General features: G+C 39.6%; 2 protein-coding genes across 53 annotated transcripts in view; both read left to right on the forward strand.

Moving 5' to 3' along the window:
• SELP (selectin P) overlaps positions 1-6763 on the forward strand; it is a 41896-nt gene extending 35133 nt beyond the window's left edge. The window contains exons 13-17 of one of the 3 annotated variants that reach the window (XM_050784194.1): positions 736-921; positions 1885-2004; positions 4144-4174; positions 5405-5460; positions 6048-6763. In XM_050784194.1, the coding sequence (XP_050640151.1) occupies positions 736-921; positions 1885-2004; positions 4144-4174; positions 5405-5459 (392 nt within the window). In that variant the 3' untranslated portion in view covers position 5460; positions 6048-6763. The remainder of the gene's footprint in view (positions 1-735; positions 922-1884; positions 2005-4143; positions 4175-5404; positions 5461-6047) is intronic. The other 2 variants (XM_050784201.1, XM_050784212.1) reach the window with 2 other exon arrangements.
• Positions 6764-9013: 2250 nt separating this feature from the next.
• The window catches only part of F5 (coagulation factor V), a 72468-nt gene continuing 57937 nt past the window's right edge, over positions 9014-23544 (forward strand). For 49 of the 50 annotated variants that reach the window (XM_050784248.1, XM_050784238.1, XM_050784325.1 and 46 more), the window contains exons 1-3: positions 9108-9414; positions 13090-13181; positions 23326-23448. In XM_050784248.1, the coding sequence (XP_050640205.1) occupies positions 9257-9414; positions 13090-13181; positions 23326-23448 (373 nt within the window). In that variant the 5' untranslated portion in view covers positions 9108-9256. Of the gene's footprint in view, positions 9415-13089; positions 13182-23325; positions 23449-23544 lie in introns of all 50 variants that reach the window. The other variant, XM_050784228.1, reaches the window with a different exon arrangement.

Genomic DNA, 23544 nt, shown 5'->3' on the forward strand with positions numbered 1-23544 from the left:
TTAAAAGTTGCATATTACATGACCATATAAACATTCCATAGTTTCATAATAATTTGAACCTAAATTAAAATTAAGCCATACGTGATATTTCCTGAAGAGCTATCACCCTATACATAAAGCATTGAGACCTATGTTTCTTTCATTTTTGTATCCCCCAAAAAACATAGCACAGTGCTTTGCAAATGTCACTACTGATCAATAACATTTATTTGAATTAAATCTAATTTCCTGACCTTTAATTTCCTATCCGTAAATTAGAAAGAATAACCTGAAGTTCCCTGAAAATGTAGTTTAAGGAGGATGACAGTCTACTTCTTTCAAACTTCCAGTGTCCAGATATGCTGAACACTTATTAAGTATTTTAATAAACATATACTGACATGCCAGTTGATCGCAAATGTAGTAATAACATTTAGACCAGTAGTATTTTTAAGAACTAAAATTTTGTAAATAGTATATTTGGAGGCAAGATTTATTAATGCATTAGCAGGTATTTATCAGATGCTACTACGTATCCATCTTTCCATCTTGGTTCTTTGGCTATCACCCTTTGGGAGAATATTTTCATGTATGTGCTGTTAGAAGAGCTACTGTGAATATTGGAAGTGGCTCATATCCTTTCTGACCTTTTACATTCTGCCTCATTTATTGGCACTGTTAGGTTACAAAATAAACTATAATCTCTTTCACCTCCAATCCACATGTTGTTTCTCTTCCATTCTTTCTTTTCTGCAGCTGTGAAATGCCCAGAACTACATGTTAATAAGCCAATAGTGATGAACTGCTCCAACCTCTGGGGAAACTTCAGTTATGGATCAATCTGCTCTTTCCATTGTCTAGAGGGCCAGTTACTTAATGGCTCAGCACAAACAGCATGCCAGGAGAATGGCCACTGGTCAACTACCGTGCCAACCTGCCAAGGTACAATTTTCATGTGGGTTAAGAAGTCACTTTGATGTGGAAAATAACAAAATCAGTGTTTCTTCTGTGTCTTTCTCATAGTGGTCTTGCTTTCCATCACTGGGTTTCCCCCTGCTTAATAAGTTTTTCACAATGAATCAGGCAGAATCTCCTTACCTTATAGAGTGGTGGAAATTCAGTCCAGTGACTGTAGGTAATCACCCCTCCTTTTCAGTGTTCAATTTGTGAAGTGAAACCTTTCCCTTCATTATAATCTCTGTTTAACAGACCTTGAAGTTTCAAAATGTTTTAAACTGGGAGTTATTTCATGCAGATTTCTAATTTATTATATCAGAAGACCTTTGCTTACCACTTAACACTAAAAATACCCTAGCAGATCTTCCTCAATTAAGTTCTATCTGTTTGCAAAAACTTATTTGGGCTTGTATTTCAGCCCCCTATTTTTTCCCCCATGGCTTGTCCTGACTACCTTTTGTTGCATAACTGAATCTTTGCCAAAAAAATTACCCACAGTTTATTTTATTTGCCTAAACTTACATGTGTAGGCTTCTTATGTTTACAGTTTATTTTACTGGGTCCTTACCTTAATTTTCTTGGAAATTACAGTTTATATTTAAGCCTTAGGAATACAATAAGGCCCCACTTTTATTTTATTTGCCCAAACTTACATGTATAGGCTTCTTGTGTCTACAATTTCTTTTATTGGGTCCTCACCCTGATTCCTTTGGATATTACGGTTTATATTTAAGCCTTGGAATAAAATAAGGCCCCACTTCCCATTCTGTTGCAGTGGATTTATGAATTCCAGATCTTCTTTCATGTTAGCTTGTCAGCATTGCCAGGACCTTTGGTGATCCTACTTGATCTCACATCTTAGAGTTCTCGGAAACTTTCTGACAGAGAAAGATTATTCGTTTGCATAATACACTTCTTATGTCTTGCATGTGTGTGTTTGTTTTGCAGCAGGACCACTGACTATTCAGGAAGCCCTGACTTACTTTGGTGGAGCGGTGGCTTCTACAACAGGTCTGATAATGGGTGGGACGCTCCTGGCTTTGCTAAGAAAGCGTTTCAGACAAAAAGGTAAATAGGAAAGAGTCTTCTCTTTGCTTTTTTCTTTCACATAATTTAGGGTGGGGAAGTAGAACCACAACTTCAGTAGTTCATGTTGGAAAATATTTGCATTAAAAGAAAAAAAAAAAGCCAAGATAAGTGATCTTGAGAACTGACTGTCCATTAGAATCACCTAGGGAACTTCATAAAAATATAGATCCTTCTATGGGGAGACTTGGGAGTGGCTGCAGAAATCTGAATTTTTCAAAAGCCCTCTCCCAAAATTCAAATGAGGTTACTTTGCAGTTTGGCATTTGGGGCCTCTGGTCTAAGTACTCTAGGCTATCACTAAAACTAATTAGAAAGGTGTTATGCTTCCTTACTTCACTCATTTCTTCATGTAGCAGTCATTTATTCATCATCTCTGTTAGAGTGTGAGACTCATAATGATGGTTTCTGATATTAAGGAAGGAATAATCCAGGAGGGGAGACAGGTGAAATCAATGCTGGTAGTGAAGTGTGGTAAGTGTGTTAGGACACAAATACAACCTAGGTATTATTAGAACATAGACTAGGGATGCCTTAACCAGACTGTCAGGTGAGAAAGCCTTTTTCAAGCTTAACTTTGAAGAATGAGTGGCATTTAGCCCAGGGGAAAATGGAAATAGAGTTCCATTAGAGAAAATGGCATGTAGAAAGACATGAAAGTGTGAAATCATTGAGAAGATGGTATGTTTCACAGTTAAGTGCATCTGAATCAAAAGGGGATTATGGAGGAGGCAGGAGATGAAGTTAGGGGCAGAAGAAGCTGCCCCTGTATTGGTGACCTGGTGTGATAAGCGAAGAGATTTACTTTTTCTCCTGAAAACTTGTAAAGTTGATGCAGGATTTAAACAGAGAAGACCAAATAGATGAAAACTCTCTGTAAGGGAAACTGTGTTCATCAGATTGTTCATCAGAAAAATAACTTTAGTCTAGGAATTAAAGATGGGAACATCCCATCTCTTAAGGTTTAAAACATCCTTTCTCAATCTTCTCCACTTAGCCTGCGTATAAGTTCATAAAGTTTTGTTTATAACCTAATGGGGCTCTTCTTCATCACTCCTCATAGAAAGTAACTAGGGGCATCAGAGAGACCATTAGTGCTCAAATCAAGGTAATTGAAAGTGGCTATGTGAAAAAATCTGAAAGAGTTCTCATTGAATTTCTCTATTATTGACATAGGTCTCAACACCTATTCTTAACTGCTCAGAGGCAAAACCACGTGTTCCCTACTCTTATTCTTTCTCCATTTACAATGCTACCAAAACATTGAGGCTGTTTTTCCAAATCTTCATATATTCTCCTGTGAGTGGCCAAGACAATAGACAAAGGTCAATACTCTGCTTCAATACCAAAGAGATGTACTGAGAGCTACAGTGAATCCCTCCATGCAAAATGTGTGCTTGCTCAACCAAACCCAGAACCCAGAAGGCAGAGGCAAGAGCTCCTGGACCTTAATCTCTATGATCATGTAGGAATCACTCTAATCTTCATGTTTCCCCCAAGTCCTTTCTTTGACTTTGAGACATTTCCAGGGGACCCTGTAACAGTGCGGAAGGACAAATAGCTACCCATGTTCCAATATTTTTAATAATAAATACATTCATTTGTTGGGGATGGGAGCTTTTTTTCCTGGGCTTCTCCCAATTTGATTTTAGGCTTTCAAGTTTTCTATGGCCAAATAAGAGGAAAATGCTGCAGCCATAGCTGAAAATTCAACTATGAGAGTCTGTCATTTGGATAAAAATATGCTACCTGGGAGGAAAAACATCCACTGTTCTGTTGGTTTGGATTTACGTATGTGATTAGCTTGCCCAGCTAAGGGCCGAGGGCAAGTGACACAAGATGCCCTGAAAAGAAATTGAGTTATGTATATACTGAAAGGAAGGAGGAAGAAAGTGAGAGGACTCTGGAGTTAAATATTGTCAAATGTTCAATTTAGCCTAAAACACTTTCTACCTTTCAGGGAGAGACTGTTCCCAATATTCCCCTTTTAATGAGCCGACCTGAAAATCAGTCTACTGGTTTTCCCCAATAATTTCTATCCTTAATGACCCTCTCTTTCATCTTGTTTTTTTTTTTTTTTTTTTTTTTAATCAATCATTCTTATCTTCTCGCTTATTTTAGATGATGGGAAATGCCCCTTGAATCCTCACAGGTAAGGTAGAAATGTTTTATGATTGAGTAAATTTTGCTAGCTTGACTTTATAATTCACTGTAATATGTCAGAATGATTACATGCAATGCCTGCCTCCTTTTTACAATGTCTTTTAAAATGTCTTCTTTTCTATTCTGAAGTAAAATACACAGATAACAAATATTCTCATTATAACATAAAGTAGAAATAAAACGAAAAGAAATTTATAATAAAAACACGATGCAAAAACTTAGGCGCTGTGCCAGCAGATGCAATGAGGTCATCAGAAACATGCACCTTCCAGCAGAATCACTAGGAAAGCAGCAGCCATGCAGGTGGACTGATAGGGGAATGTTGTATTAGTGACTCAAAGAGCATTAGAGCTGTGGCCAACATTAATCTAATTTTTCAAAATGGTGAACAACTCTGGTAAAGAGTCCTAAAACCTGTGATAATTGTCCCTTGATTCATATGGCAATTACACTTTTTAAAGATGCAAAAAATGCTTAATATTTACATGTAAAGCGCTTGCGTTCCAGGCTCAGAGATTTTTAACCTGTATGAATATTGAGCAGATATTCCAAAGTTATGTGGGGTGTTGGACAATTCTTTTGTGTCCTGTACCCCCTGCTGTTTATAATCTAGCAAGAGTTTTCAAAAAGGGACAGTATGCCTCCAAGGGTATTTCTTTAGATTTTTGCAACGAACAAGAGCTCTACTGACGTTGAGTGGGCAGGAGGCAGGGGTGCTGGATATCTTTTAAAGACATTTCCATCCTGGAGGAAATAGAAATCCTTATATGAACCCTATTGTCACAGACATCCAGCACCCTTGCCCCATACCTACTCAGTATCAGTAGAACTCTTGATGGTTATAAAAATCAAAAAACACCCCTAGGGGGCACACTGCCCCTTTTGAAAACTACCGTTAGATTATTAAGTGTTAATGCCAAGAATTTTGTAACTACTTCTTCTCACCTAGAAGAGGTTGCAGCACCTTAGAGGGTATAACAGGTATTCAGTAGGTAAAACATCAATAATAACTTAGTGCGGGTACAAAATACAATGTAAATTACCCAGAGCTGTTAAGTGGGATATCGAATATTTCTTTGGCCTTTATTTTTCTTTCCTTTCTAAAGCAGAATTCCAGGGGTGGATGGTAATTTATGGTTTCTGGAAATACTATGTGTTGGACTGTGTTGTTGACAACTAAGCAGTATATGGTGGTCACCCTTGTGTTTCTGTTTTTTAGCCACCTAGGAACATATGGAGTTTTTACAAATGCTGCATTTGACCCGAGTTCTTAAGGTAACATACCTATAAAGATATTTTTGAAGGAAATAGAACAATAGGGAAAGAGGAAGACTATAAAGCTTAACTTTTCTTTATGTAATCATGTATTACATTTTAAGTATGTATTAGATGTTCAGGCATGAAGGAAATTGTGTTGGCAGTAGGACACAGGTATGACAACGGAATGACAATAGAGTTCACAGAAGGATTTCCATTTCCTCCAGGACAGAAATGTCCTAACAAGACATAACTTATTTCAGGATGTGTGACATTTCCATTATTGGCTGCTAGGTGGTGATGATGTGACCTTTCCTGCAAAGCAGAAGTCAAGACTGCTGAAAAATGTTTTCGAACTGTTATGGAGTCAATTCCCTATGCTACCTGCTGGAAAAAACAAAAATAATCTGATGCTATCCCTCTCCCAAAAAATTCAGTGGGTAGCTGAGTGTCCTACAAAAAACCTGAATGGCAGAATATGCAAAATCTAGAAAGAAAAGATTATGCTGAGCCTCAGGGGGTAGATATGATGAGCAATTTTTTTCTTTCCTTTTTTTTTTTTAAGGAAATGATAATTATTTAAATTTCTTTGGTCTCATTTTCAGAGACCTGTCCTTTTCCTGGTCACCTCATTCAGCTCCATATGATCCTGTTGTGAACATCAAGTTTCCTGCTAGACTTGACTTAACTATAATGCATTTGCTGCAGTTTTCCATAAACACCTGTGAATCAAAGACATGGAATTATCTTAGATTAGCTCTGGACCAGACTGTTGGACCAGCTCTGGACCAACCCTGTTTCCTGAGTTTGGGATTGTGGTACAATCTCAAATTCTCAACCTACCACCCCTTCCTGCCCCACCCCTTCTCTTCCTGTAATACAAGCCACAGAAGCCAGGAGCAAATGTTTCTGCAGTAGTCTCCGTGCTTTGACTCACCTGTCACTTGAACTGCCAGTGAACCAAAGAGACTGGAGCATCTGACTCACAAGAAGACCAGACTGTGGAGAAACAAAAATACCTCTTTATTTTTTGATTGAAGGAAGGCTTTCTCTACTTTGTTGGAAAGCAGGTGGCATCTCTAACGGGAAGCAATTCCTGTAGCATCTTCTGGAGTCTCCAGTGGTTGCTGTTGATGAGGCCTCTTGGACCTCTGCTCTGAGGCTTCCAGAGAGCCCTCTGGATGGCACCAGAGGCTGCAGAAGGCCAAGAATCAAGCCAGGAGGATACATGTCACTGTGGACCTTCCTGCCACCAGCCACTGTCCCTCAAAGGACCCAAAGACCAATATTCAAATGTATAATTAAAAGAATTTTCCCCAAATGCCATGTTCCTCTATTGGATGGTTCGTTCAGTAAGGTCTGTGTATATCACATTGTTTGCCATCAGTATAATAACACATAATTATGGTTGTCCTATTTACACCTCAACCATTCAGTCAGCCAGCAAATTTGTGTCACACACCCTCCACTCCAAGAGAAAATCAGAGAAATGGAAAAATTCTTCATCACCTGAATGTTTTACAGGGAAGAACAAATGTATTTTACATGTTCTTCAAATCCCATGTTTAATAAATAGGTCATTGAAAGTTATACAGTGTTTATCTGGAACTGATGTTAAAAAAAAATAGAGAGCCAAACATTATAGTAGTCATCTTGTCTCTGTAAAATGTAATGCAATAAACATGTCATGTATACTGTATATACATAAGCAAACATCCAAGTAAAAAAAGCAGCCTACTCAAAGGTTACAGTAATGTTGCAACAATGTTGGTAGTAACCTTGGGATTTAGGGACACAGTGCTTTCAAAACGTTTCTCTGATACACTGCCAGTAGCATCTCTGACTGCTTATTTATACGTCAATCAATAGGCTAGATGTTCTAGGACTTTGGTCTCAGCCCTATTTCCTGAGTCAGAATCTACATTTTGTAAAAGTTCCCCTGGGAATTCTGATGGGCTACCAACTTTGGGAGATACTGATAACATTGTAGATAAAGAAGTGTAAGCAACTGTTCAGTCAGGGAGACAATAGATACCTACATGGAATAACCAAAGGTAATTAACATGATTATACAATTTGAATAGTGTTATAATAGTTCATAAAATGGAAAAGTCCATTGGAGCCCAGAATCTGGGAGACAGGCAGAACCCTGCACTGTAAAGAATGACCCAGCAAAGAGGAAGAAAATGGGCATTTTAAGTTGGTAGAATAATATCAGCACAGGAGGAAAGACAGAACACTGGGGGGAGTGGGGAGGGGGGAAGAGGCTGTTGATGAGCCTGACATCATTAACAGAGACCTCACGTGAGGTGCCAGATTACAATTTATTGAATGTACTGAATGCATAAAGCATGACAGAAACTTGGAGCCATGCAGATACAGGGAACCCAGGACAAGTCATTATGATGTCTCACACGATATAATTCTCAGATTCTCTATTAACAGCAAAGTAAGATTTAAGGTGGTGTGAAACAACTAGATCCTTCAAGAAATACAAGAATACAAGGGGTCCTGGAGACAGGAAAATATAATCATAGTAATAAATTTGTGACTGACTGACTTTCTTTCTTTCTTTCTCTCTCTCTCTCTCTCTCTGGCTCTCTCTTCTTTTTTTTTTTTTTTTTTTTTTTGATGGAGTTTTATTCTTGTAGCCTAGGCTGGAGTAAAATGGCAAGTTATCAGCTCACTGCAACCTCCACTTTCTGGGTTCAAGCAATTCTCTTGCCTCAGTCTCTTGAGTAGGTGGGATTACAGGTGTCCACCACAACTCCCGGCTAATTTTTTGTATTTTTAGTAGATACAGGGTTTCACTATGTTGACCAGGCTGGTCTTGAACTCCTGACCTCAGGTGATTCACTCGCCTTGGCCTCCCAAAGTGCTGGGGTTACAGGCTTGAGCCACTACGCCTAGCTGCTGTGTGCTAAGTGCTGGAACTATAGTTTACAGTAGCATTTTATCCTCCCAACATACCCTATCAGGAAAAACCATTATTGTCATCCTTATTTCACAGATATCAAAACTGAACAGAGAGGTACAGTAACTTGCCCAAGACAACACAGCTAGTAAGTGAAACTGAAAACTGGACAACTGATTTTTTTTTTCAGCCAAGTTCTTTAAGCCCTCTGCTATGCTGCAGCTTAGCTAGCTACAGGCCCTTATCAAGGCAGAACTGTGCCTTGATAGAGACCAGGAAGGCGATTCAGAGCAGTAGGCCTTGTCCATGTGTTTGTTCCCTTCTTCTCCACCACTTGAAAATAGTGTTTCAGTGCCGGGTAACAGGGCACAATACTCTTTTCCTCAGATCAAAAGGGGAGCCATCTGATTAAGGTGGTTGGGTACCACTGCACTTCACAGAAAGTTCTCCAAGTGTGAGCTTGGACCCAGGCAGGCCTCAGGTCAGTGGTAAGGGTCGACTGCTTCCGTGGTGTTGGCCGGTGGAAATGGAGGGATACAGCTTTGTCCGGCTCATGAATCCCTGGGCATTGTCCCGCCTGCTAGAGCCTCTGATCTCTGCCCCTTCTTCACCTGTAGTAAAACAGTCACTAGTTTGGTTGCTCTCCCTAATACCTCTGGTCGCTGGGAGCTGTGATCTCACCAAGCCCCTGCCAGGAAAAGCCCCAGAAAAAGGGGAGGGAGGGAGAAGCAGAGGCTGCCGCTGCAGTTTGCAAGAACCGCAGGGGAGAAGGACGCTGCCACCCACAGCCTTCAGAGCTCATTGCAGCTGGGACAGCCAGGAGCGGGGTTAGTCAGCAGCTCGACGAGCGGCTGCCCAGGTCCTGGGGTGGTGGCAGCCAGCGGGAGCAGGAAAGGAAGCATGTTCCCACGCTGCCCACGCCTCTGGGTCCTGGTGGTCTTGGGCACCAGCTGGGTAGGCTGGGGGAGACAAGGGACAGAAGCGGTACAGCTAAGGCAGTTCTACGTGGCTGCTCAGGGCATCAGTTGGAGCTACCGACCTGAGTCCACAAACTCAAGGTAACTCAGGTGTGGATCTGGGTGGGCTTCTCTAGAGAGGAAAATCTATTTCTTTAGACAACATTTCCTTTGCAATGTCATGGCTTTTTTTTTTTAACTTCAGGTAAGTAAATATAACTAATAGGAGAGTACACTGAATTAAATAAACTGGGCGAATGCTAATTTTGCCTCCAATAATGTAGTTTATCATTCTGAGGGTATAGAAAGCATTCCATTTGATTGGTTAGATGATGCTTTCTTTTCAAGTTTATTTTCAATACAGTTTTGTTAGTATGTTTGTGTTGGCTTATATATTGGTGAATTCAAAGGCACCAGGGATTGCTTCCTCATTAGTGCTTTCTGGAAATTCCTGTTCCAGATTTTTAGTTGTTTAGTATTTTTATAAGACTCCTATTTACGTATTATTTGTTCCATTGTCTACATAGCTTCATCTTCTAAAACTAAAAATGAACACCTTGTGCTTTTTGTCATATAATTTTATTGCTGCCTTATAAATGATTTTCAAAATATCATCAGTTCTTGTATGTTTTTGTACTTTCACCTTTTTTCTGCTTCATATTTGACTTATTTATCCTTCTGAATGTGACGCTTCATTTTTTTCTCTCTGTTAATCATGTCCTGGGATATGGTATGTAACTGAGAGGAGGTTTAATTCATATAAAATACTACCCTTGAGTTGCAAACTATTTTTTCTAATTGAAATGTTAAAAATAAGACTTCTCAGAAATTAACTAAATCATAGAGTCTATTCAATATTTCCAGTTAGTTATTTTTTAAATGGTCAACCTGCTAGTGTGACTCACTTTTTTCCCTAACATCACAGTTTATTATGAAAGATGTGTTCCTCTTTTACAATTACAAAACCAAAGCAATCTGCCAAAAACTAATGTAATATTTGAGATCTTTTAGTGTATAATATTAACCTTTTTAAAACTCTCATTGTAACTGGGTTATTTTGCAGGGTATTACACATGATCTTGGTCTTATAATAAGAAGAGACCCCTCCTTTTCAAAAACAATCATTTTGAATATTGTACTTCAAAGTGACAATCTAGGTCACACCCACACCCTTCGGAACTGCCGTAAGCTAAAACCCCAAGGAAAATAACAGTCCTTCTAACACTAATCTTGCCTGCTCATGAGAAGAATGCAAACTTGGTTGTTGGCTTTCTTGTAGCATGCTGGGTTTACGCTTGGGAGTTTTTTTCTCGTGTCTGTAGTTAGCATTGAAAATAGCAAGCAAAATGCTGGAGGCAGAATCACATAGGGCAAAGGTCTGATTCACATGGCGAGTACACAGGGAACCACGACTGGTCATTCTGTCCCCTCACCCTGTGGGTAAGTTTCCAAAGTTCTGGAGAGTCATTTCCCTGGTAGCAATTGTTGAGTCAAAACCATAGAAACATAACCCAGACAAACTGTCATATTGTTTAACCCTAAATCATATCACTTCTCTCTAGCATTTTCTTATGAAAAATCTAATCCATATATCTGGCTGCTTACACTAAGAACTTGTTCTAACTTGTCCAGCCCCTAGAGCTATGATGCTCACTAGATGAATATCAACGTAGACAACTCCATCTTTTGGCAAAGTATATTTTAGCACAAAGCAGAAATCCGTCTACTTATTTCATATAATATTAGCAGGACAATGCCTTGTAAAGGTAAAATGTACATATTATTCTTGCTCCAAGTCGGAGATGAACACTTTCAAAAATTTCCTTAGAAACCTTGTTTAGTCACTCACATAATACAAAGAGATATTGAAGAAAAGATACACATACATTTTCCTCCTAGGGTTCTAGCTTTATATGATTTTGTGACTATGAACAAATCATCTTTAAACAATCCTTATAAATGAAAAACTCATTGTACACATTGTTTGAATTCATATCATCTGTAACTGTTTAATCAGATAGATTATTTTCCAATAGAAATTGTTCAGATTAAAATAGACATACCTCAGTATAAATACACAGCATACATAGTAAAACTTGTTAGAAAACCTCTCTCTGTTGAAATTACTCCACATAAGAGACTGATATTTTTTAGTAAAGATTTTATACCATCATCTACATTTCTGTATCAAAGATCTGGGGCAGGGGAGGACAATAACTTTTCAATTGTACTAAAAAAATAAATAAAAATGGACTTCCACATTAGGGACATTAGTATATAGAATCTTAGAATTCTTAAGTTATAAGAACGCTAAGAGGTCATTTAATTCATATTCAAACATATTAAGGTGTTTTAACCTTCTACTTTTTCCCTTGCCCTCAGCACCAATGACCTTACCAAGTAGTTGTCTAATTTCTACTTGAATACTGCCAGTGATGGAGAATCCACTACCTTCTCTATCTAGCCATTCTAAAAGTACTTACATGCCTCCTTTAATCCTGCCCCCACATATTAACACAGTTCCTGTATTCCACATATTAAAATTTGTGAGCATTACTATTACTACAGATTTGTTTTTGCTTTCTGTGAAAACCTGAAGGCTAAAGACTAACTCTAATTATATTTACAAAATATTACTAGCTAACATGGATTAAGTATTTCTAGTGTGCCAGTTCTGTGCCTTTTGTACATATCAACTTATTTAAAATTATACAACAATTCTGTGAGGGAGATTTCAGTATTAATCTCATCTTATAGTTGTAGAAACTGAGGCACAAATGAATTAAGTAAATTTTTCAAGATAAAACAATAAGAGGTAGATGTAGTCTTCAAGTCCAGAGATACTGAATTCACAGCCTGCACCCTAGCCACCGTGCTGTATAGAAGGCATGGCATACGTGGGTGCTGTTATGTCTTGATTATGGCTGGGTCACTGTCCCCGCATTAGGAAGCAAAACAAAGCCACTCTGATCAAATTGAGACATTTGTAAGGTATTTTCTCTGAATTCTCTTTCCTTTTACCCTCATCTTTGAGTTTAAGACAAGGATAAGAATGATGTGTCTTTAGAGGTACAGAACAATAACAACAACAACAACAGCAACAACAGGAAAGTAACTCACCACTCACGACTCTCCCTGTTGTCTGTCCTCTCTCTAATATTTTTTTAAATCATGAATGCGGTGGTTTCACATTTTTTAATATTGGTTCTGCCACTTATCAACTGTGTCTCTTAGACAAGTTACTGACTGTTTCCAAAACAGTTTTTTCATTTGTTTGTTTCCAATATGAATCCCAGGGCTTTTACCCCGTTAGCCATCTCTCACCTCTCAACTAGAAATAAATTCCACGAAATCAATACTTTTTCACAATTTCCCCAGTAGATTAAAACTATTTTTGATTGATCAGTTGAAAAACAGCTCATATATTTATTCATAAAGGATTTGGTCATATTTTAATAATATAAAATCTAAACCTACAGTTTGGGTTTATACTGTGATATTGGGTTCTTTTTAGAAAATTGATTCTGAGGAACGATATTAGGGTAGATTAACTTGTGAACAAATAGTTATCACAACAGGATATTTTTGAAGAGACCAATAATTATTTCATTAACTTTATTTATTGATCATATTTATAAAACGGTGGGCTTCTGAAATGCAATAAAGATACTGGTATTCTACTAGAAGTCTGAAAATATGAGAGATCTACTTTTTTTGTGTTGTGAGAAATAGATGTTGAATATGCCTTTCAAATTAGTTTTTGTATTATATTTCCAGTTTGAATCTTTCTGCAACTTCCTTTAAGAAAATTGTCTACAGAGAGTATGAACCATATTTTAAGAAAGAAAAACCACAATCTAGCATTTCAGGTAAGCCTGAAATATACTTTTTTAATTTTAAAGATAAATTTCTATGGGTAATTTGGCATTCACATGCATCTAAAATATCCATTTACTTGAAAATTTGTAGAAATATGTGTTTTCTTTTTTAACAAGTACTGGCTGCATAATATGTGGGGCCCCTTGTTCATATTACTGAACACTTCAAAGTAGTGACTGCAAAGCATTAAACCAAGCCAGGGGCCCTTCGGGGCATGGGGCCCTGTGAAACTGCCCAGGTCACATACCCATGAAGCTGGCTCTGTTTTTAACCTTGATTAAAATAGCTAAATAAAACTTATAAGTGTTTGAATTTTTATTCATTCATCTAAAAAACTGTTATTGAGTACCGGGTGTGGGCTGGGCATTGAAATAGGTAGGCACTGTGGATGCAACAGTGGACGAGACAGTCTCATATCCTGGGTTCATGGAGATTATGGTCTAGTTTAATGAGCACAGATGTGCCTCTGCAGAATGATTTTTTGCTTCCATTTGGCTCCCTAGATTCATTCAAAGGAACTATGTATGGCTGACTCTTTTGCGTCTCCTATTTATCTAGTGTGATATATACAATAGCCATAATTTTTAAAGAAAATCTCTTCTTTTTTCCTCATCTCTTCCTTTATCAAGAAGACTGGGTTGAATAGGGTTCTAGTATCTTAACTATGATACCATATTCTACAGGGATGAAGTGCTCAAGGGAGCACTTCCTCCAGTTGAGTCCCCTTGTCAGTAATTCACCTGTCCCTTTCCCCAATCAGATGAAGACCTGCTGTCTTTCCGAGAATCATCCTAGTCTGTCCTGCCTCTTCTGATCTCCCTTAATCTTCAATATTTACTCAATGGGAGTCATTCTTTCCGTTAAAAATCAACAACCAAACCAAAACCAGACCAAACCATGTCCAGGTTAACTCCTAGCTAGAAAAAGAAAAAAAAAAAAATCTCCCCGTGACCCTGCCTGCCTTTTCCTTTTCTCTCCTTTCCTTCACTTCAGTTTTTGTGTGAGGACTCTGTATCATTCTCTACATTTCTTCGCCTATATTCTTTTCCTAAACTGCTTTAGTATGAATGAGTCTACTAAAATTACTCTTACAAAAGGGCACTCAGGACTTGAGGTGCCAGAGCCTATGTTCTTTTACTACTAGACATTACTAGGACATTTAACACTCTTCCTTTTTGAAGCTCTCTCTTTACCTGGTTTTTCTATTGTCACTTCCCCTGGGTTTTCTGACTTCTCTTACCACTCCTGCTCAGTATCCCCACCAGATATTCTCCCCTAGGGTTCCAATCTCACCCAAAACCAAAGCTTTCACTACGACCTACCCAGAAGCCACTTTCCCTCTGAAGCTACACTGACACCCCCTCCATATCAGCAGAATTAAGTCTTCCCTCTTCTATACACCCCTAGTACCTTGAATTAATCCCTATCTTCTAAAGATATTATGAGGATCAATCGAATTCATAAGTACAAAGTATTTATAATGATGCTGACACACAATAGGCACTCAGTAGAAGTTAGCTACATTATTGTTATTGTTGCTGCTATTATTAATCATAACTTAGATCATATATATCATAGTATTATGGATATCTATATATCTATATTTCTCCACTCATTTATATATTCTTCATATGTGTTCATTTATATATTTATTTAATTTTAAACAAATCTGCATTTAAATATTCTTTTATTTTAAAATAATTGTGTATTGAGGCCGGGCATGGTGGCTCATGCACTTTGGGAGGCCAAGACGGATCACTTGAAGTCAGGAGTTCCAGACCAGCCTGGCCCACATGGTGAAACCCTGTGTCTACTGAAAATACAAAAATTAGTTGCACATGGTGTTGTGTGCCTGTAGCCCCAGCTACTCAGGAGGCTGAGACATGAGAATCACTTGAACCCAGGAGGTGGAGGCTGCAGTGAGCCAAGATTGCATCATTTCACTCCAGCCTGGGTGACAGAGCGAGACTCCATCTCAAAAAAAAAAAATTGCGTATTGAGAACCTACCACATTCCAGGTTCTGGGATTAAGTGAATAAGACATGGACCTTGACTTCCAGGAGTCAACCAGCTACTGGGGATAACCTATAGGTAGACAAGCAATGACAGTAGAGTAATAAGGAAGAACTATGATGAGGATTTTGTAGTAGGACATAGGAGACCTATCTCCAGTCTGGTGGGCAGGAAAGTACTTCTCTTTCTAGGTTGATAGCTGAAAAAAGAGTAGGATCTTGGAAATCCAAGTGGGGAGGCAAGGCATTGGAGGGTAGATGCATTTTAAACCAAGGCACAGAATGTTTCAAAGTTTGGAGGTGAGAGTATGGTATGTTTGTGGAACCATAACTGGATCAGCACAGCTGGAGCACAAACTTCAGGGAAGGAATTAACAAGAGATGCAACTAGATGGAGATCAGGCATCCATGCTAGGCTTTATAGTGAGAGGAATAGGGAGTCCCTAATAGGATTTCAGCAGGAGAAAGATTTGTCCTTTAGAAAGACAATTCTCTCCAATTATAGAGAATGGATTGGAGGAAGACCAGAGTCCAGAGCCAGAGAAACCAGTTATGGGACTGTTGTATCAATCCAGATAGCAGAGAAGCTGAGATGGGGAAAATGAGATGGGGAAAATGATTTAGGAGCTAAAATCAATTAAACTTGGTGACTCATTAGATGTGATAATGAGGAAGAAAAGGGAATTATTATGGACTTCAAGGTTCTGGTTTAAACAGCAGAGTGGATAGGGTGCCTATCAGTAAGAAAGAAAATTTAAGAAAAGGAGATAGTTTGTGAGGGAAGGTGATAAGTATAGATTTGGAGTCTGTCTATAGAATGTCTACCTAGAGATGTTAAATGAGCAGATCGGTGTAGAAGTTTGGCCCTCAAAAGAGAGAACTGAGCTAGCTGTAAACATTTGGGAGACATCAGAACAAAGATGGTAATTGAAGCATTTAGAGGGTGTAAATTTACCAGGGAGGATATGATGAGAAGAGAAGGCTGCAGACAGAGCTCAAAGTAGCAGCAAAGTCCAAGGGATGAGCCAAGAAAGAAAAGTTTACTAAGGAGCTTGAGAAAGCCTGTTCAGGGAGGGGAGAAAAAATCTAGAGAATGTGGTATCCTGGAAGCAAAGGGTCAAATGCTATGAAGAGTTATTAATATAAGGGCCAAAATATGGTCCTTTTATTATGGAATAGTGGGGCAAGTCCAGATGGCAGGATGAGGAGTGAATGGAAGGCAAGGAAACTGAAGCAGAAGGGTCTTACAGATAACTCTTCCCTGAAACTTGGTTCCAGATGGGAGGAGAGACAGTGTAGTTCTGAGGCGGACTCAGGAGCTTCAGGATATTTGATAATTTTATAAAAAGGAATACAGAGACTTAAAATATTTAAGGGAAGACTCCATAGAAATGCCACAAAGTCCTTTCCAATAGAAAACGAGGGGATAAAAACATCTGAGAGAGAAGACTTGGAAGAAGCAGGAAGCATTGGGATTCAAACCTTGGGCCGGCTTGGCCTTAGGTAGAATGGCTACTACCTTCATTGGGGGCCCAGAAGATAACGTTGCCAATAAAATTAAGTTTGTAGTTGTGAGCAGGAAGTTGAAGGATGTCCTGTCCTATATCACAGAGTCTATTCATTTTCAGAGCTCCAGCTCCAAGCTTACATATACAGTAGATACTTAAGAACTGTTTAATTAAATTAAATTGTAGGTAGATGAAGGGAATATGAGGTGGGAAACATACTCATTAAGAGGAATTGGCAGGTATTTGAAGGTGTACCTTTTGTGGCTTTTGCCAAGCTAAGCAAACTTTAATCCCTTTGCTGTGTAAGACCTTGTGCTGAATGCCGTAAGAGATGGAAAGGACTAATTCCAGGCTGAAGACTTTTAAACAATAAAAAGGCATGGATAGTTTTTGAAGAAAAGGGTACTAGGATCAAAGTCCTTTCAGGTGATTATGTTTTGTAGTGATTTCCTGCTTTAACCTTAGTAGAGCCAGACTCTGACAGTTGGTGAGAATGGTCTCCAATTTATGTGTAAGGCCTTTGCACCTTTCTGTCAACCCCTGTGTATCTCAGAATATATTTGTTTTTTGTGAACAAAGGCATTTTGACGTCCATTTTAATGTAATTGCTTCCTGAGCATCCAAAGTTGCTTAACTATGAACTTCTGAAGTGCAGGAGTGGTATCTTATTCACCTTTGTATCTCTATAGTAGTTGATACAAGGAGGCAAATCTGGCGTGAAGGAAAAGCCTTTTATTTTGACTGAGATCTGGATTTGAACACTGCCATTAACTATGTGGCCTCTCCCATTCCCCAGACAAGTCCTGTGTCATTTGTTCCTTTCTCCTATGTCCTGCTCCACTCATCTGCTGGCTATGATTCTAGCTGAGCCCTGAACAAATCATGAGCCTCACTCCTGCAGCATGAACTAGTGTTGCTGTTAGTTATTGTAATTGCAGGGGGCTGGGCTGCAGGATTGGAGGTCTGAAGATGTCTAATAAAGTTTATGGACATTTGGGCAGGTGAAGGAGTATGGCTGGGGTCATTTTTAGGAATTCTGTCTTGGGCTTTAAAATGTCTAGTTTTGGCTGGGCATAGTGGCTCACGCCTATAATCCCAGCACTTTGGGAGGCCAAGGTGGGAGGATTGCTTGAGGCCAGGAGTATGAGACCAATCTGAGCAATGTAGTAAGACCCTGTTTCTATTTAAAAATATGTATATTTTTTAATTAGTCAGGCATGGTGGTACATGCCTGTAGTTTCAGCTACTGGGGGTGCTAAGGCAAGAGGGTCATTTAAGACAAGAGCATCACTTGAGCCCAGGAGTTTGAGGCTGCAATGAGTTATGATCACACCACTGCACTCCAGCCTGGGTGACAAAGTACGGCCTCACCTCTAAATAAATAAGTAATTAATTAAATTGGCTAGTTTTGAGTCTCCCCATTTTTCAGGGACAAATTATAAAATGTTTGTCCCTGAAGGAGTTTTGAAATAGCTGCAACAATCACTACCTTGTGTTACGTAATGCCTTGTTCACCTAAGAGCAGGGGATTGGATTAGCTGACCTTCTGCAGTCAGTCCTTTTCCAGTTCCACAACTGCACTAAATTGGGTACATGCTGTGCTGGCTTCCCCAAGCCCTGAAGTAGGCCACTCCTTTCCCCGATCCAGCTTTGGGCACTGAGGAGAGGGTGAGAAGGGTCTTAGGCCATCTGGCTGATGGAGGAGCTGAAGAGCAGCTGGAAAACCATTTAGCCATGTGTTTTCCTACATGCTTGAAAGTATTCCGTATGCATTTATGAAAACATCCTTTTGTTTTGCCTTAATTCTGAAGAAGTAGGAGGGGAGGTTGAGTAAATACTCCAAACTGTCCACTGAAGTAATAGGTCTTATTAGGTTAAATAACTTAATAGACTTTCTCTGGGCATCTGGTATTTGCAGCCATGTGATGCCAGTAAACAAACCAACCAAGCAAGAGAACCATGGCAATTAAATGCGGTACATAATTGGCAGCATAGTCAGCACCCTGCTGGGCTCACTGGCAGCCAGGTTAGGTGGGAATAGTCAGTGGAAACTTCCATCAGGAGCCAAGACAGAGGGTAGCAGCTGGAAGACAGGGGTCAGTCAGTGGAGTCAGACATGTCAGGAGTCAAAAGAGGTGTAGACATCTGGACTGTTCTATAAAGATGGGGGCCTGAGCCCTGGCTCAGGAGTCCAGAGATCTGAGTTCTGATCCCAGCAATGCTACCAGATCACTGACTGACCTTGGGCAAGTCATCCTTGTCCCCCCATTCCTACCTCCCAGGCTTTGTTAACTAAAAGAAGGACTGAACTTTGTGACCTCCACAGTCCTGTGTAAAGCCAACATAAAAACAAACAAAAAGCTTCAGGCACAAGATCAGAATAAATTCCAGGACTAGGAGTCCAAGGAAATGAATAGGACAACCATGGGTGGCAAGACAGGGGTAGGGAAAGATAGGATCTCTGTCCCAGAGATCAGAGTTTACCATTGCTTCGGTAACCAGTTACTGCAAACTTAGTGGCTAAAACAACACAAATTTATTCTTTTATGATTATATTTCTGCAGATCAGAAGTCCAAAATGGGTTTTATTGGGCTAAAATCAACGTGTTGGCAGAGCTGCATTCCTTCTGGAGGCTCTGGGGGAGAATTGTTTCCTTGTCTTTTCCAGTTACTGGAAGCTGCCTACACTCATGGCCCCTTCCTCCATCTTCAAAACCAGCTGAGTAGCATCCCAAGTTGTTCCTAACTGAGATTCTCCTGCATCCCTCTTATAAGGACCTTTGGGATTACATGGGATCCACCTGGACAGCCCAGAAAAATCTCATCTCAAGATCCTTAATCATAGATACACAGTCCCTTTTGCCATATAAAGTAGCATATTTCCAGGTCCAGAGATTAGGACATGGACATCTCAGCAGGGGCACATTATTCTGCCTACTACACCCACCAAACAAAGCCCTCCCATGGTGTCCTCCCTCTCAGAGAATGGCACCCTCCTCCACCCAGCTCCCCAAACCAGAACCTCATCAGCCATCCATGGCAACTGATGTCCTTCATTCTCTACCCCATATCCAATCCATCTACAAGTTCCAACTATTTTATCTTCTAAATAGATCACTAATATATTCTCTCCTCATCATCTCATCATAATCTCAGTCACCACTGTCTCTCTTGGAGCCAAATCTGTTCTCACAATTGTTCTCCACTCGGTTTCCTCCCAGATCATCCTCCACAAATGCAGCCAGAGATTTTAAAACCAAAATCTGGTCCATGTTGCACCCTGATGAAAACTCTTTAATGGCTTCCAGATACTCTTAGGCTAAAGGGAAAACTCAAAGAGGCTTACAAAGCCCTGCATGATGGGACTCTCAGAATGCCTTCAGCTTCACTTTCTGCTCCTTCCTTTCACATACTAAGCTCCACCTCCCCACTGGCTGTCAGTTCTCTGAAAAGACCACATTTTCTGGCACCTCAGGGCCTTTGTGCATACCACTCTCACTTTTTAGAATGTCTTCGGCCATCCCTTTGCCTCTCTGCCTTTGGACTTCAGTTAAAGGATTAATTCCTCAGAAAAGAATTCCCCAACTTACCTCCTATTGGACTAGATTCCCCTGTCAAATACTCTTCAGAGTATTCCATTCTTTTCTGTCATAATATTTACCATAGGTTTAAATTGAATGTTTTCGGATCACGAGGTCAGGAGATCGAGACCATCCTGGTTAACACGGTGAAACCCCGTCTCTACTAAAAAAATACAAAAAAACTAGCCGGGCGAGGTGGCGGGTGCCTGTAGTCCCAGCTACTCGGGAGGCTGAGGCAGGAGAATGGCGTAAACCCGGGAGGCAGAGCTTGCAGTGAGCTGAGATCCGGCCACTGCACTCCAGCCTGTGCGACAGAGAGAGACTCCATCTCAAAGAAAAAAAAAAATAAATGAATAAATAAATTGAATGTTTGTGTGATCATTTGTTTAAAATCTGTCTTTCCTACTATAAAAACTTATAAAGTTATAGAACTATAAAAATGTTCGACTTTTTATAAACTCTATGAAGGCAGGGAGTGGGTGTATCTATTTTACTTTTTTATGCACCACTGCAATTCTGATGCCTAGGATAATATAGGCACTCGATATTCCTTGAATAAATAAAGGAATGAATACAAGGTGGAAGTGTAGTTTAAAGAAGTGGTTTAAAAGTCATGATCTAGAGACAGACATATTAAACTTTAAATCATGATGCTGTGTGATTTTAGGCAAGATATTTAAACTCTCTGAGGCTCAGTTTCCTCAGCCATAAAATGAAGATCTTAATATCTACCTTAAAAACGTGTGAGAATTAAGGTAGGGACTTACAGTACTTGAATGTATCAAGGGAAACAGTACAGGAAAGCCCTATTATAATTATCGTCACCAGTGCAAACAAATGGTGGCTGAGCTCCATGAGTGCTGTGACTTCCTTCTCCTGCTTCTAGGATGCCTAATGGCGAGAAGCCAATCCCATGACACTTGTGGATGGCTCAGAAATGACAGTAGTTGATTTCTGTCACTTGTCTGGAATGGGTCTTTTGGTCATAGATTCTCAAGATTTCAAAGACATCAAGATCACCAAGGAGCACATGTTAAAGTCCAGATTCCCAAGTTTCACCTCCAGAGCTCAGATTCATTGAGGCTGAGGTGACATTTGGAAATCTGCCTCTTAGTAAGACCCTAGGTGATTCTGATGCAGAGACTCCAAGGACTACACTTTGGAAATTCTAGTACGGTCATCCCTTGGCATCCACATGGGATTGGTTCCAGGACTACTCACAGATACCAAAATTTGCAGATGCTCAAGTCCCTTATATAAAATGTCATAGTATTTGCAATAACCTATGCACATGCTCTCATATGCTTTAAATCATCTCTAAATTAGTTATAATACTGAATGCAATGTATATACTATATAAATTGCTATTATGTTATAGTTTTATTTGTATTGTTTTTATTGTTGTTATTTTTATTGTTGTTTTTAAAATATTTTTGATCCAAAATTGGTTGACTCCATGGATGTGTAACCATGAATATGAACCATGGTCATGGAGGGCTTGAATTCTGACTCAGCCATCAACTTTTTCCCTAACTCCCCAGACAGAATCTGTGCTTCATCCTCTCTTCTTCTGTAGTATTTTGCCCATATCTCAGCAGTCGCTCCTATCATACATCTATCTCCAAATTAGCTTGTGAGCTCCTCAGGACAGGGACTGTATTTGATCCATGTAGCCAGAAACTTTCTAACACAGTGCCTGGCATGTAGAAAGTAAAACCTCATTCTTGATTTCTGCACCCATAACCTCCTGTCCTTGCTGTGTTCTCCCATTGCAGTAACTAATAACATCATTTACCCAGTTGTTCTGATAAAACACCTTGAGGTCATCCTTGACTTCTGTCTCTCACAAGCCACATGCAATCCATCAGCAAGTCTTGTTTGTCTTACCTACACAAATGTCCAGAATCCAACCACTACTCATCACGTCCTGCTACATGTGCTGGCCCAGTACACTGCAGTCTCCTATACTGCCTAAGCTCTCTGCTTCCATTCTTGTCCCTACACAGACTATTCTCTACACAGCAGCTATGATGAACTTTTTGTTTTAGGATGAACTTTTAATACACGTTATACTATGTCTCTGCTGTACAAAGTGGTTTTCATTTTACTTAGAAATGCTCCATTTCACTTAGACGAGGCATGGTGGCTTGCGCCTGTAATCCCAGCACTTTGGGAGGCTGAGGCGGGTGGATCACCTGAAGTCAGGAGTTCGAGACCAGCCTGGCCAACATGGTGAAAAGTCATCTCTACTAAAAATACAAAAATTAGTTGGGTATGGTGGTGCATGCCTGTAATCCCAGCTACTTGGGAGGCGGAGGTAGGAGAATTGGTTGAACCCAGGAGGTGGAGGTTGCAGTGGGTCCTGAGATTATACCACTGCACTCCAGCCTAGGAGACACAGCGAGACTCCATTTAAAAAAAAAAAAAAAAATGCTCCAGTGATGTCCCATTTTACTTAGAAGAAAATTCGAGTTCTTACCATAGCCCATAGGGCCTTCCTTGTTCTGCACACCCACCATCCACCTCATCTCTTCTTTCTTCCCATACTGTTTTTCTTACTGTTCCTTAGATACGTCAAGCCTACTCCTGCCTCAGAGCCAGAGAGCTGCGTGATTTGGTTCCTCAATTCATCTAGGTCTCTGAGCACTCCCACGTCAGAGAAATCTAAAGTAACTACTCTGTTGCATCACCCTCTGTAATTGAAATGAACATCTTTCTTAAGCAAAGACAGTTATCTCTAAGGAATGACAGTGGGTCAAAGTGGGCGGGACTTGGTCAGAACTATTTCTCCTGCTCTGTTGACTTCTTTTAGGTCCAGGACAAGTGTTTCTACCATTCTGTTTGATCTGTTTACGTGTGATATTGAGTTAATGAGCTGCTAAAACCTTCTAGATTGAAGATAAGCCGGTCAGCCTCAGGACCAGGAGGAATGGTAGCAATCACTCTTGGTATCATCTGTTTGCTTTTCTTGCTTAGCAACTCTGCCTTTGGTGACCCTGAATACAGACATAGTTTAAATATTTGTTTTCACAGGACTTCTTGGGCCTACTTTATATGCTGAAGTCGGAGACACCATAAAAGTTCACTTTAAGAATAAGGCAGATAAGCCCTTAAGCATCCATCCTCAAGGAATTAGGTACAGTAAATTATCAGAAGGTAAGATAAATTTAATATTTTTCTGAAAAGGGAAAATGTCTAAATCTCTAATACCAGCATCAACATTTAAAACTATATTGTTAACCATGTGTTGTT

This window comes from Macaca thibetana, chromosome 1 (genome assembly GCF_024542745.1).
Source record: "Macaca thibetana thibetana isolate TM-01 chromosome 1, ASM2454274v1, whole genome shotgun sequence".
Lineage (NCBI taxonomy): Eukaryota > Metazoa > Chordata > Mammalia > Primates > Cercopithecidae > Macaca > Macaca thibetana.